Here is a 15,561-nt window from a genome sequence, read left to right on the forward strand (position 1 = left end):
GGCTCAGTTTTTGATTTTTTAAAATGAAAATAATATAATTTCCAGGACAACCCAAAGATAAGTAGCCATTGCAGTGGTATTTTAAGATGTGAAATATGAACAAAGCACATTGAATGATTGTGCTTGTCCAATTCTACTGAATTACCCAGAAGAGAGGGAAAATCTTTAGGATCCTGCCTAGTACATCCAAAAATATTTCACCATGGTCTAGAAATAAGACCCTATCAATCAAGGCTGCACCAGGAGCCCAACAGTATGTTATTGAAAAGGTCTATACAAATTCCCAATAATAATGAAAGGTGCAGGAAAAGACTCATTCATACTTACCCTCCACAAATAAGGCATTTGACAACATTAACCTGGTAACGGAGACAGGAAGTGAACTGATGGTGAAACATAAGATGTTTGCCATGCCAAGTAGCCCAAAGAAGAAATACATGGTGCAGTGTTGCCACCCCAGAAGCTGGTTCCACTGGCCCTCTTTATAGTCATATATGGTCAGGTAAGACCCTCCAGGCATAAACTGTTCCCCACAAATGCCTACAGAGAAAGGATCAACAGTTTAGCAACCCACTCTATAACATTACCAAGAATTAGGGAGATGCAGGAGGATTACTTATTTCCATCTAATATCCTCTTGTGATAGATTCCTCCTTCTGGGCTCCCCAAACAGCTAAGCAATTGTATTTTAGTCTTGTTTTCGAAAGTCAAATACAAGATCTGTTAGCCAATTTTAATCAAAGATAACCAAGTTACTCAATCAGTTATTTTAGATCTTCAAAGTTGATGATCTAAATTCTCATGCCTATTTCAGTCTAGTGACTAAGAATAATCCTAAATGGCTTAGAGTGTTAAATTTATATGATCAGATTCATAAAGGCTGAACACCTTCTACTGTCTAATACATCTTTGAGTAGCTATCAAGAAATAGGGGTTGTGCTTTGTTCAGGATAAAAAAATGTTAAAGAGTTCAGCTTTTCCCCAATTAGGGATACCTGATGAAGCCCAGATAGGTATAGCATATGGTTTAGTGAGCTATGCAAATGAGTGAACTTCCTTAGAGATGCTACTTTATTTGTTAATCTACAGAATTTGTCAAGGAAGCTCTTCTCTTTGGAAATGGCTGTCCCTGCAATTTGATGGTTGTAGCAAAAACCTACTGACATGAATAAAGGAAGAAGAAATCCAGTGGGAAAATGGGAAGTTTTACCATTCCTGCAGTGGAACTCTGAATACACAGAACATTTTCAAAGAATCTCCATAGTTAATGAATGGATGATCTTAGAATGATGGATCTTAGAAACCATCTGGCCTAGTCTCCCTCTCCATTTTAGGAATCAAGAAAAAAGGATGAGTGGATAAGGCAAGGCTTTCCTCAGTCCTGACTATTCTCTACAGCCTATTAGGAATGGTTTATTGTTCAAACTTTCCCATAACCACATGATTACTTTGGTGTCATTTTGCAAAATGGTTTCTGGTAGAATTTATTTTTTCAGGCATCAGAATATTTGATATTAAAATTATGTCAGAGGTTCCAACTAATACTCTAAAAGAAATTCAGACTATGGAGACAAGTAATTTCTATGACTAATTCATCAAGAAATAAATAAGCCTTTATATAAGCATAAAGGCTCACCTTATAACAAACTGTATTACATAAAATTATAACTAGAGTATGTGTTAAAGAAACATTGAATAAAAATTTATTTTAATAATTTCTCAATTTGGTAGTGAATTTTCTTTCTATGAGAAAAGATCAAAATGGAGAAAGCAGAACACAAAAATGGTCTACTCACCAATTAAAGCCATGATGATTAAAACGATTCCCTCCAAAATTTCTAGTCGGTGGAATAAAACTTTGGAATCAAGGTAGCAAGTATGCTTGTACTTTTTGCAGGCATATTTCAGAATGCTCTTTGTACCCCACCAAAGACCTCCTATGATAAAAAAGCTTCCAGGAATGGCATGACCTCTGAAACTCCCCATCTCAGTCTATCAAGAGAAGAACACATAGACGATGAAGAGATTTCATTTCCACAACCACCAAAACATCGCTTGTTTCCATAAAGTGCACTCTCTTCAGATGATTATGGGTACAACACTAATTTAGAAGGAGTTTTAACATGTTGTCAATTTAGGATACAGGTTTAGAAAAGCTAAATCACTGGCCCAGGTTATTTAATTGCCCAATAATTCAGTAAAAGTTTCCTTGTTCTTAATAAGGAGACCAAAAGGAATTCTTAAAATGATAGCATGTATGTCAGAACAGAATTGTACTTTATACATATTTAAAAGTCAGTAAAGAGCCTTCCTGACTTGTTTTCCCTCTCTTCCCCTGCCTAGGCCACTTGGAAGCTATCTGTTCCAGATGGCATAACTACAACACAGAGGAAAGCTAACCAGACTACTTCAGATTTTGCAACCCTTTATTGTGTTAAGCCATTGAAGCTTTGATTTTTATTGTTATCACATTTTAGCCCAGTTGTTCCAGACCGATACCAGCCAAATCAAATTATAATTTCTGGTACACTCTTGCCACATGGTGGAGCCATGTCTGACTAGTAAATACAAATAGCCTCCTCTTTTTAATCAATTTTATAAAACTCCAGTCTTCAATTATATCAGTTTTGAATTATATGAGCAGTCCTCTGTTCAAACACGTTGTACCATCAACAGAATAATGATACAGTCCAGAATCCTCTTTGTGGATCTGACACTAAGATCCAGGATAACTTATGAAAGGAGATTTCAAAATTCCCCTGGCCCTCCTGAGCATTTAGCTTCTTTGGTGGGTACTGGGCTTATACTTTGGAAAAGTCTCCTGGGGATTACTTTTGTATTATTCTGACAGAATTATAAAGATTCAAAACAGGAATGTGAGGCTGACCCAAACACTAAAAATCTCTTTAACCCTCAAACATCACTTCACTCTTAGCTCCTAAAATACCATTATCCAGAAATCTATGTTTGGTACCATGCAACATATTGTCTAAATGCCAACCAGTCCAGAGGTGGATTAGATTTAAATGCAAAGAGCAAACACATTCTTCTTTGAAGGAGAATATAGGGCTTTCCTCATCCACAAAGTAAAAAAATACAAGTCAGGAAGCTAGCAGAACCCCCCAGGAAAATCACCAGGGTAGGACACAAGAAGGATCATCCTCAGCATCACCACATATAAGCTCCTGGGAAAAGTAGTTAACGCTGGGATAAAACAGTCAGCTGCAAGAATGTAGCACTGGCTTCCAGATGCAGTTCATCCTAAAAATTCCTACTCTTCCCCCATCCATAGAAACCATCTGCTCTGAGTAACTCCACACACCATCCCCTGGCATGAAGACAAGAAACAACTCCTGATACCCTCATTGACTTCTTTTCTAATTCCCTGCTGCAACACACACAATACTCACTCACTTGCCACCCACAAGGCAATTTTTTTAAAACCCTAGCATTTAGAAATGATATTGAGCAAATCTGCAATATAAATCAGGTATTAGGTATTAGTTCCCACTGCTAGAGCCACACAAACCCTAACTCAAAAGAGTATAGAGAAACAAGGGTCTAAAATTTTCTTAGTAGAATCTGAAGCAGAGACCAACTTTCACTATAAAATAAATACCATTAAGGGAAATTATATCAAACTATAGTTTTATCTTGAGCCACCACCAAATTAAATTTTCCTAAATCTTCATTAATTATTCATATTTCAAGACACATTTATAAATTTCAATACACTAAACAAGTTTTAACTATCTTGAACTTCACTTTTCTGTTTGCCTTAACACTCAAAAGTAAAATGTATACAAGCATATGTAGTTTTACGGTTTTTTTCCTCTCCATCACTCCAAACCTATACAATTCCAAGTTTCCATACTAAAAATTTCAACTTTTTTGAAATAATTTACTTAGTAAAATCCTTACCTTCATATTTTCCTCAATGTCAAGTCAGACTCAGTTTTTTTCTGCCAAGAATTTGCCGAGTTTCACTCTCAAGAAGCAAAAGTAGGGGCTGACTGGACTTAAATGTAGAATTGCCTGATCTTCCTCCTCAGAGACCAAACCAGTGTACACATAACTTTCCAGCATGAAGTCATGCAAGTAAATCTTCAGAATATGTCACAGTGTATGCATAAATTTAAATTCAGGGAACACGCCCTTTTGAAAATACTACCTTCCTTTCTAAACACTGTGCCATAGAGTAACTCCAGGTAAGATTTGGCTTGCACCCCACCCACCAGGACACTAACCTCCTTCAGGAGCCACCTACATAGAGGACTAAACTAGTGCAGCATGAGTAAGCTTCACTGTCTTGTTTCCAAGCCATCAGGATAGACAGCAAACAAAGGCAATGGTCATGGCAGCAGCAACATTACAGAGCTCCTAAAAAGACAACCCATTTCCTAACTGGCAGTGCCTCAAACAAGAGATTACCATAGATGTCAAGGTTGGAGTCATGTCCAAAACAAAAGTTATAGGAATAAGAAAAGAAGGGGAACAGATATGCTCTGGATCAAACAATGAACTCATTTGGAATGCTTTCCTTATCACTATCTGCATTTGCACAGATGCAGGGACCTCAGATATGTGAGGTACCTATGAGAGAACAAGCATGGCCCCACTGTCAGAAAACTTACAATACATGAGGAAAGTAGGAATACAGAAATACCAAAATATGTCCCTAACCAAAAAACTGGTTACAAGTTCTGTGAGAGTTATTAAGGTAAGTGGCTGTCCTGAGATAGGGAATGGGCTCTATCTGAGATTATATGAAGGAGGAAGTAATTTTAGAGCAGTATAGTGGAGGAGGAAACCCAGGTGACCAGCAGACAGTATGAGGAAGCATTTTAACAATGGATGGAGAATTGTCTAACTGGAAGAAAGAAAGCAGAGAAGGAAGGTCTGGTCTGCAAGAAGGTTACTCATTCACTCATAGCCCAGCCCAGCCCAGCTCATCATCTGACCTTAAGAAGATGAGTGTCTCTTGTTTTTTTCAGATGGTATTGCCAGGATGCAGGAATCCTATCTGAATAAAAAGAATGGCAGGAAGGATTACAGTGAATTCCAATAGATGCCTACAGTCAACAATCTTTAGTTTAAATGTCGTTTCCAAATATTATTGAGCAACTCTGTCCAATTGCTTAATCTTGCTATGAATCATGTTGAAAACAGAGATAATACATGCTCCTAATACCCTCTTAATGGATGTCACTATTTAAAAAGGTAATATCTAAATACATTTGAGTTATTGGAAAACATTGTTCTATAAATTGAGCAACTGAAAAGGTAGAGGGGACAACTCATAGTCCCTTATAGGGTCTCAAGACCTCAAATTCTAATGTCAGCATACTCTCTTTCCTTCTCTCCCTCCTTGCCCCTCTTCCCCCTCCCTAATCTTACATGCCTAGTACTATTCACTGTCATTCCTAGTTCATTCAGTATTTAGTGAATACCAATGGCACCTCAGGCACTATCCTAAATACATAGGCATAGGAAGATTTGCCCCCAAGAAACACAATCTGACAGAGAGACAAGTACATAGATATTCTAAACCTATGTGAGCCTTGCACAGAATGGAATGGGAAAAGGAAGAAGCAACAGCTTCTACCCAGGAGAGTCATTAGCCCTTATCTTATCTATGTACTTGTATTGTGTCCCCACACAATGTTAAACTACTGGTGAACAAGGGCTATAGCACTCAATAAATAACCAGTGAATGAATGAGCCCCTGCCTCTGGCTCCATCTCCCCAAATAACTGAGCGCTAACTACCCTTTCAGCTAATGCACTGTCTCTTCAAGTAAAACCTGGAGGATAACCAGTATCAGAAATAGCTGGAGTGGTTAATACAATTCACATTTCTTTGCCTCACTCCAGATTTACTGAATCAATCAGTAGCAACATGCCCAGGAGTCTAAACTTTTAACAAATACTCTCCATTGAATATCAGGTATTCTCAAAATTTGAGAAACAATGCCTTCGAATGTTTGGATAAAATCAGAGCAGCACCAAGACACTGAGATTTAGATATGACTTCCTGATCACCATAAACCAGTGCCCAAAGTCATAAGCCCTGATGAGCTCGCTTATACCAGGTCTCAATGTAGGCAGAGATGGGTGGCTCAGCAGCTAACCCTGAGGCCTAAATTGCAATCTGGTTCAGTCTGAAGATGCTTTTTATTTTAATTGCTTATCTTATTTTATTTTAATCTCTTCTATTTCTGCCTCTTGTTGCCACCACCAGCCCTTCTCAATTGTTAAGCAACTAAAGCCATCCATGCCAGTGGGCTAAATATCCAAACATCCAAACATCTTAAGCATCCAGAATGACATATGGAACTCTAAACTTTAAAACATCAGATGGGGTGAAGCAACCCAAAGATTTTCACAATAAAAAATAAACCAACAATGAAAGTAGGACCAAATATCATATTATATCATAGGCTTCTAATCAACTCTTTAAAGGAAATACATCCTGGACTATTTCTGTTAGCAGTGGTGCACCTGAGATGGAGGGGAAGTTAGCATTCATTGAATACCAACTGCATACTAGTAACTATTCACACATCTGCTTATTTTATCTTTTAGGCAACTCAAGGACAAATTATCTCCAAGATAATAATTTAATGCCCTCTCTAAGTCACAGAGTTATTTAACCCCAAAGCCAGGATTCCAAAGTCCTTATGTCTAATTCCATATCCATGTTTTTCCTCTAGATAAGGCAAAGACTAGAAAAGGTTTGCCAACGGCCCTATCAAGAAGCCTTTATCCAGTACCTTTGGGTAGACTGGACACCACAGGTGAAGGGTATCTCCTGGGCCTTTCTGCTATAAGGTTGTCAGCACATGCAAAGGAAGCAAAGCTTTGCACATAGCCAAAATGTTTATCGCCATCGCTGTCAAAGTCAGAGTGCACAGGACTGCCAACAACAAGGAAAACTGGACTCAAGAGTCTGCAGTGACTTAATTTTCTGTGAGCTGACAAAAGTCTAGATACTAGAAATGAGCATCAGACTGATCATCAGTAGCATGGTAAGAACTTGAAACAGTCATTCCATAGTTCCATAGTTCCAAACTTCAACTTCCTGCTGCTTCAGAATTCAATTTAGTTAAGGAACAGTAATTGAGCACTCCATATATACGTAAAGATATTCTTCAAGTTATAGAGGACTCCATGGTAAGCCTATCTGTTTCCTGTTGCTGCTGTAACAAATAAACACAAATTTAGTGGCTTATAACATCACAAATTATTGTCCTATAATTCTGTAGGTCTCAAGTCCAACACGGGACTCATCAAGCTAAAATTAAAGTGCTCACAGGGTTCTCAGTACACTCTTTAAAGGTTCTAGGGGGGACCTGTTTCCCTGTTTTTTTTGGCATTTTAGGGGCCACCCACATTCCTTGGTTCACGGTCCCTTCCTCCATCTTAAAAGTCAGCAACATTGCAACTCACTGACAATTCTTCCATAGTCACATCTTCCTCTGAATTTGAACCTAGCTGGTAAAGGTTGTCCAATTTTAGGAACCCATGTTACCCAATGGGCCTACCTAGATAATCCAGGATAATCTTATCACAAAGTCCTACATCCTATCTACAAATTCACATAATCACAGGTTGTGGGAATTAGGGCATTGATGTCTTTGTGGGGAGGGGGCATCATTCTGTCTTCCATAGAACGACTGAAAGGCTTAAAGTCTGGCTGGGCAAAAAGATGGACACAGTAATGTCTCTACCACAAGGATAGCAGCTGAGAAGTATGGTAAAAGAATAAAGTACTATACGTGCTGTGAGGTTTTGGTTCAATTCAAGAGAGATAGGGAGGCATGTCACAGGATCCTGGAAGACTTTAAGGGAAATTTTAGCTGCTCTTGATGAATGAGTAGAATTTTTGAAAGGTGGCACTAAAAGTGAAGAGCTCTCAAAATGTAAAGAACTGTCAGATCTCAGAAAAAGAACTTTACATATAAGAAGGGCTTTTTAACCAGGGGCGGGGGGTGGGGGAGAGCTGTGCTGGCTTGAAAGGATGTATGCCCCCTAGAAAAGCCATGTTTTAATCAAAATCCCATTTCATAAAGGTAGAATAATCCCTATTCAATACTGTATGTTTGAAACTGTAATCAGATCATCTCCCTGGATGATGGGATTTAGTCAAGAGTGGTTGTTAAACTGGATTAGGTGATGGCATGTCTCCACGCATTTGGGTGGGTCTTGATTGGTTTATTGGAGTCCTATAAAAGAGGAAACATTTTGGAGAATGGGAGATTCAGAAAGAGTAGCACCACAAAGCAGAGTCCACAAGTCAGCAACCTTTGGAGATGAAGAAGAAAAACACCTCCCGGAGAGCTTCATGAAAAAAGGAGGCCAGGAGAGAAAGTTAGCAGATGATGCTGTGTTCGCCATGTGCCCTTCTAGAGAGAGAGGAACCCTGACTGTGTTCACCATATGCCCTTCCAGATGAGAGAGAAACTCTGACTATGTTTACCATGCGCCCTTCCACTTGAAAGAGAAACCGTGAACTTCATGAGCCTTCTTGAACCAAGGTATCTTGGCCTGGATGCCTTTGATTGGACATTTCTAGACTTGTTTTAATTGGGACATTTTCTTGGCCTTAGAACTAGCAATTTATTAAATTCCCCCTTTTAAAGCCATTCTATTTCTGGTATATTGCATTCCAGCAGCTAGCAAACTAGAATAGGGGCCCACAGCTTCTTTTGCAGAACCAGATGTTGCAGCGAGATCCCCAGGCATGCTGCCGCACCCACCAGAAGGCAACCTGCTTGATAATCCTTGTCAGTACATGTAGCTGTGCATCAAAGGAGAGCAGTGTGTCACCATCTAGCAGGCACCTTCCCTTCCCAGTGCAGTTTTTCCTTTACAAATTCAGCTCTCAGAAAGAGAGCTGGAGCCATTTTCTTTCCTTTCACTGGCAGGCTTTGATGGCTCTCACCTGCTTTCCCCTTGTTTTTTCCTCTCAATAAATCTGTTAAGCTTTGACTCACTGTCCTGGTGGATTCCTTAACAGCTCAGACCTAACAGGAACAGCATGAATAAACTCATAGTGGTGGAAACATTTAGGAGATTGTGCAGTCTCTAGAGCAGGAAACAAGAGAAAATACAGGTAGCACCCATACACATAGAAGTTGGTACATGACAGAAATGACAGTACCAGTCAATGGGAAAATTAATAGTTTTAGTATTGGCAACTTCCTATTCACAGATAAATGTTACACTAGATTCCTACCTTATGCCTGATTTAAAATAAATTCCAAGTAGATTAAAAACCTAATTATGAGAATCCAATGTTAAATCTTTTCATAAAAAAAAATGGAAAATATCCTATGACTTTGCCTTAGGAAAGAATAACAAGGAAGAGAAAGCCAAATCATGAAGGAAAGGTCTGACAAATTTGACAACAGCAAAACTTAAAATTTTTATAGGTGAATGGAAAATAAGCACATGAAAAATGCATCAGTGGCATTCGTCATTAGGGAAACGCAAATTAAAACCACAACGAAACACACCCAGTAGAATGGTTAGAATTTGAAAGACTGATAATACCAAATATTGACAAGGTTGTGGACCAACTGCAGGTGTGAATGCAAAATTATACAGCCCTTTGGAAAGCAGTTTGTCAGTTTTTATAAGACGAAACATATACTTACCACTCACCCCAGCTATTCTCTACCCAAGCAAAGAGAAAAAAAAATTCCACCAAAAATTGGTACATGAATGTTCACAGAAGCTTTATTCATGATAGCCAAAACTTGGAAATAGAGGCAAAAATACCTCTTTCTGACTTCTGAAATCATCAGTTCCAGCTTTATCACCTTTAACTGACTGGATAAATACTCCCTCCTAGCTAAGAGTAATCTCTTCCATTGATTAATGGCTAAGAGCCCTATTTACAATCAAGCGGATTCAAATCCACCCACCAAGAATCTTACAATAACAATCATGTCAGTACTTTCTTCACTAAACAACTGCACAACATAACCCAGCCAACCTAACACATGAAATTAACCATCACAATGAACCCCTTGTCAATTTAGAAACAACCCCGATGTACATCAACTAGAATAGATGAACAGGCTGTGGGACGTTTCTATAATAAAAAGGAACAAAATATTGATATAGGGAAAAACCTGGATAGATCTCAAAAGCGTTAAGTGAAAGAAACTAGACACAAAAGATACACATACTTCAATTTATATGAAATTCTAAAAAAGATTAATATTTTTAGTGATAGAAAGCATATCAGTTGTTGTCTGTGGGTTAGGAGAAGGGGAATGACTGCAAGGGGGTATGAAGAAACTTTGAGTTAATGAAAATATCCTACATATTGACTGTAGTTATAACTACACAACTTCAGACATTTGTCAAAAAAAACATCAAATTCTAAACTTTGGTACCTGTAAATTATACTTCAATATAGCTTATTTTAAAGGGGCGAAAAGAAACTTCTGCCCTTTTTCCTTCCCTGCAGCCTGGAACATGGTTGGGATGGCTGGTGCTTTGGCAGCTATCTGAGACTATACAGATGTGACCCATATCTCATGGGACAGGTACAAGGACTGTGAAAGAGGCTTCTTCCTAACAGCTTTGTGATGCACCATTCCACCCATGAATAGCTTATTTTCACGACTATTCTATGTTAGAGGGAGATAAAATTCTATCATGTAAAAGGAAAAAAAAACTGAAATCTATCTTGTATAATAGCAAAAACAAAAACCCTTAAAACTTCTATACGCCAAAATAATAGCTAACATTCATTGATTGCCTTCTGATAACATTCCAGGTAAGTGCGTTGCACTTTAATTCATTTAAATCTCAAAACATATCTCTGGGATAGATATTTTTATCGTGCCCTATTTTATAGATGAAGAAATTGAATCACAAATAGAGATTAATACATTCAAAGTCATGCAGATGAAAGTAAAGCAGCTGGGATTCAAACCCAACCCTGGGCCCTTACTACCTCTACCTGAAGGGTACCACAAGTAAAGTTTTAAAACTCTTGACAGAGAAACAACATTTTCAATAAATCTGACAAATAATGAGCTGTTTGAATGTAATTTTTAGGCTAGAAATATATTAGAAGAAGAAAAACTGCCACTCCTACACTACCCACCTCCACACTGTAAGCAAAACATAAGAACAAACAACTAAACCTAAAGCAAAACATACTGTTCAGTAATTACATAAAAACCAAAATTACTAGAAAACCAGACTAAAAGCAAAGAGGTATTATTGTCCACCTACTTGATTGGCACAATTAAAAACAATCTATACTTGCAACTTTTTGGTTAGCATTTGGGGAAACAGGAACACATGCATTAATTATAGTAGTGGAAATTGGCATTAATACTTTGCCAAGCAAGTTGGCAATACCTTGTATAATTGAAAATGCACATACCCCACAACCTAGCAATTCCTTCTGTTGAATGTACCCAAGAACATGTGTTCTCTGGATGTGTCAAGAAATGTTCATTGCTACATCGGCTGTAGTAACATAAGATTAGAAATTATCTGAATATCCATCAACAGAGAAATGGCTAAGTAACATGAAGTAGCATACATAGAATACATTACTATATTTAAAAGATTATTTTAAAAAGAGTTAGATATTTAGCAAAATAGATATACTTTAAAGTATCTGAGTGAAAATGCAAGCTGTAGAGCAATATTTTAGTTTGATGTAATTTATGTATTGTTTTTAAAGAATTATAAAATAATAATCTACGTTGTTCCTATACATATATTGAATATAAAACTATAAAAAGGGAATAGAACTGAAGCATAATCAAAGGATATTTAAACTGTAATATGTGCTCCTTTTATTTAAAAGAAAGACAACCCATAATAGAAAATGTGTGCTTGCATGGTGGGAACATGGGTGTCTGTCATTTTATTTATGGACTTCCAGTATTTTTAAAATTTTCTTTAAAAAAAACACCTGGAAAGGTCATTTAGAGCCAATACTAGAGAACCTTGAATGCCAGGTTAAAAAGTTCAAATGTTGTTCTGCAGACAACAAAAGAAACCAATGTATTCTAGCAGAGAGAGAATGTAGCAGAACTATGCATTAGAACCCTTAAATTATCCCATAATAAAAGAATCTAGTTTCTATTTAAAGAAGTCCAGAAACAGGATCTCCTCCAACTCCTTCAGAAACACACTCCAGTGACATACAAATCCCACACATCTATTAACCCTGCCTTGCTGCATCCCTTCTAGGTCCCAGTGGAGCACAGAACATTTATCAGACTTGATGAACTGCTTCCACAAAGACTTGGCTCATTATTACAGTATCTACTCCCAGCCTAGAGAGAGAGAAATAGGTACTTCACTTTAGACCAGAACAGAAGCACAGGTTACCAGTGGCCCAGACTAGCCTACTGGAAATTTACAGCCAAATGACAGCACCTGAATCAATAGTGTCGACACAGTCATTTGCATCATACCTTCTAATGGGGATTAGTGTTGTGGAGATCCTTACTGACAATGACACCTGTGTGAATGTGTGGCGCTCCTTGTTCAGTCTACAGAGAACATCCCTGTAGCCCAGTTCTCACAGTCACAGCAGACTTGCCTCTTTTTTTCCCCTTCCTGCCATCCTGCTCTTTTCTCTCTTCTGCTGACCACAACCAATTCTCAGAAGGACAACAGAGAGCTACCTGGGTACCACCTGGTACCATGTACCCAGTACATGCGTACCACCTTGGGAAGGAAAGTGATCCCTTGATTAGACTCCAAATTTTAAACCTCTGTGTATTTAGTTGGGTAGAAGACAGAGGGGGAACCTCTGGGAGCCCAGAGCACCAAGAATAGGAAAGAAAGAAATGATATGCAGCTGAAGTTAATAAAGCTCTGAGTTCCTGAAACTTGTAGACATCTGAACTACACAACATCAAGTTCACCCCAGTTCTCAGGTTCTTGTTGCCCACTGGTAGAATATTTTCCTCCATGAGGATACTCCATGAAATTCATTCAAGCCCAATTCTCCTCTAAAACAATTCTGATTCCACATTTCCTTCTCCACTTCCTCCCTCCCCCAAAACCCTGGCCACCAGCACACACATAAATATGATTTGATCTAGGTCCTCAGAACAGTTTCAGGGGTGGGGCCAATTCTTTCCCACTGTACCCATCTAATTTACATTTGGCCTTGGTGATGACCCAGACTAACCACTGAACCCTAGCCTGTAAAAGAAGAGGACCCTGTGGCATCAGGGAAAGGAGATCAACAGCAGCATTTGAGATCAACACATCAACATTTTGGATCATATAATTCGGTTGTTGGGGGACATCCTGTGCATCATAACATGCCCTGTAATATGTCCAGCAGCATCTATGGCCTCTGCCTACTAGATACTGGTAACACCTTCCTCCAAATTGTGGCAATCAAAAATATTTACAAATATTGATAATTGTCCCTGGCTAGGGGGGGGCGGTGGTTCAAAATTGTACTGTCCCTCTTAAAAAGCACTATTCTAGGAGACTCTTAGTCAAATCCCCTTAACATCAAAATATTTTACGATACTTTTCCATTTTCTCTTGGGAAAAAAAGAGAGATGTAACAAATTTGACTGCTGACTATTGCTTCTAAGTAAATCCAAACTAAGCTTATGAGAACTTTTCTCAGAGAGATAAAGTGTCTATTATTGCAACTAATAGAACAAAGAAAACATTGTTTGGAAAAATAATATATGCCAAATTCCTATGAAAAACTTTTCACACAAAAAATGTTTAAGTTTACAGTTACTAAGGCCTCTCTTTGTTACTAAGAACAAAGAGAGGCCTTCCAATAAAATTGGCAAAAGGGAAGCCAAGGGCTTATGAGTGGATGTTATCACAGCCAGTGTTATTTGCCCTAGGTACAATCATTAAAAGACTAAAATATGTCCTGTTTTTAAAACAGGTGGCTGATTGTGAGCATAATACCACCTGTTCACCATAAAATAGTGGAAATTGTGGAGAAGGGGTGTGTGCTCACGCTCCAATCCAGTTTATGAAAAAATTAAAATCACAGAGTCCAAACCCAGTGTGGTTATATCTGAACATTGTGTAATTCTGAACGGAGTAGAATAAAAGGCTACAAAAATAGCTCTTCTATTTCTCAGTGTATTATTTAGGGTTCTGTAGACAAACAGAATCAACAGGAAATCTCTATAAATATAAAATGTATAAAAGTGTCTCACATAACTGTAGGAAGGTAGAGTCCAAAATCTGTAGGGCAGGCTGTGAAGCTGATAACTTCAATGGGGATCTGGATGAACTCTACAGGAGAGGCTCACCGGCCAAAGCAAGAAAAGAAGAGAAGCTGTCTCTTCTGAATCCTCCTTAAAAGCCTTCCATTGATTAGATTAAACATCACTCATTGCAGAAAAAATTCCCCTTGGCTGATTACAAATGAAATCATCTGTGGATGCAGCCAACGTGATCATGAGTTAATACTATGAAATGTCCTCATAGCAACAGACAGGACAGCACTTGCCCAATCAGACAAACAGGTACCGCCACCTGGCCAAGTTGACACATGAACCTGACCATGATGACAGTTCACCCCTTGTCAACTTGGCAGCTATACACATCACCTTAAACCATACCTAATTTCTAAATAGAAAACAATAAAAGGCACATTTTTTTTCCTCACCTAAGAATACTCAACTGTCCTGCGTATAACCAGAAACACATTAAATCTCCCAATTGTCCTGCATATAACCAGAAACACATTATATCTCCCCAAAATAGGGTGCAAGCCCTTGGGTAATATTCTTTCTTAAACTTGATATTTTACAACTTAATAGTATAACATGAACAAAACAGCATTACAGTCCTCATTTCTGTAACTGCTCACATGGTCATAGTTCATATTGATCACTATTTTCTTCCACTACCCATTCCATGTTCCTTGCACCCTTAGAAAGCACTTGAGCTATCCGTGGTTCTTTGGCTGGTGAGGTGACCCAAACATTCATTCCTGAAGTTGCAGAGCCATTGATAGTCCTTCCTGGATTGGGTTGTTCCAGTTTTCCATTGAATTTAATCACAGGGCATGTTAGTACTTAAAGATGCCCTAGGGGATCTCCTATATTCCAGGAAAACCCTTCTTTACCTCCATTGTGTAGTTGCAGTCTTATTTCCCCTTGATAGGGTCAATCACCCCAGCCAGTAATATAACCCCCTTCTTGGCTTGTTGATCCAGGGGCATGAGTAGCCCAAAGTGACCAGGTGGCAGTCTTAGATTCCAGTTCAATGGAATCGTTGTTGTTTCTCTTGCTGGAAGCACTTTCCCTTTTGGAGCTAAAATTTGTAGACCAGCAGAGCTCAAAGTCACAGGGACAGAAAGCAAAAATTTTCCTAGTAGATCACTAGGGGTAATAGTGAGTGGTGCCACTCCCATTTCCACCCCTTGGTTCCTGGCTATGGGAGAAACAGCACCATACAGTGGATGCTGATTCAGAGCATACACAGCTTCCTGGAGAACATTACCCCAGCCCTCCAAGGTATTGTCACCTAGTTGGCACTGTAATTGAGTTTTCAAAAGGTCATTCCACCATTCTAT

General features: G+C 38.5%; 1 protein-coding gene across 6 annotated transcripts in view; it reads right to left on the reverse strand.

The window, feature by feature from the left end:
* LOC143648468 (transmembrane protein 45A-like) overlaps nt 1–15,561 on the reverse strand; it is a 116,508-nt gene that overhangs the window by 42,494 nt on the left and 58,453 nt on the right. For 4 of the 6 annotated variants that reach the window (XM_077118588.1, XM_077118585.1, XM_077118589.1 and 1 more), the window contains 2 exons: nt 1,797–1,992; nt 328–540 (listed from right to left, as the gene is read on the reverse strand). In XM_077118588.1, the coding sequence (XP_076974703.1) occupies nt 328–540; nt 1,797–1,992 (409 nt within the window). Of the gene's footprint in view, nt 1–327; nt 541–1,796; nt 1,993–3,921; nt 4,106–4,961; nt 5,026–15,561 lie in introns of those variants that run through there. The other 2 variants (XM_077118590.1, XM_077118586.1) reach the window with 2 other exon arrangements.

The sequence above is a fragment of the Tamandua tetradactyla genome, chromosome 10, assembly GCF_023851605.1.
Source record: "Tamandua tetradactyla isolate mTamTet1 chromosome 10, mTamTet1.pri, whole genome shotgun sequence".
Classification (NCBI taxonomy): domain Eukaryota; kingdom Metazoa; phylum Chordata; class Mammalia; order Pilosa; family Myrmecophagidae; genus Tamandua; species Tamandua tetradactyla.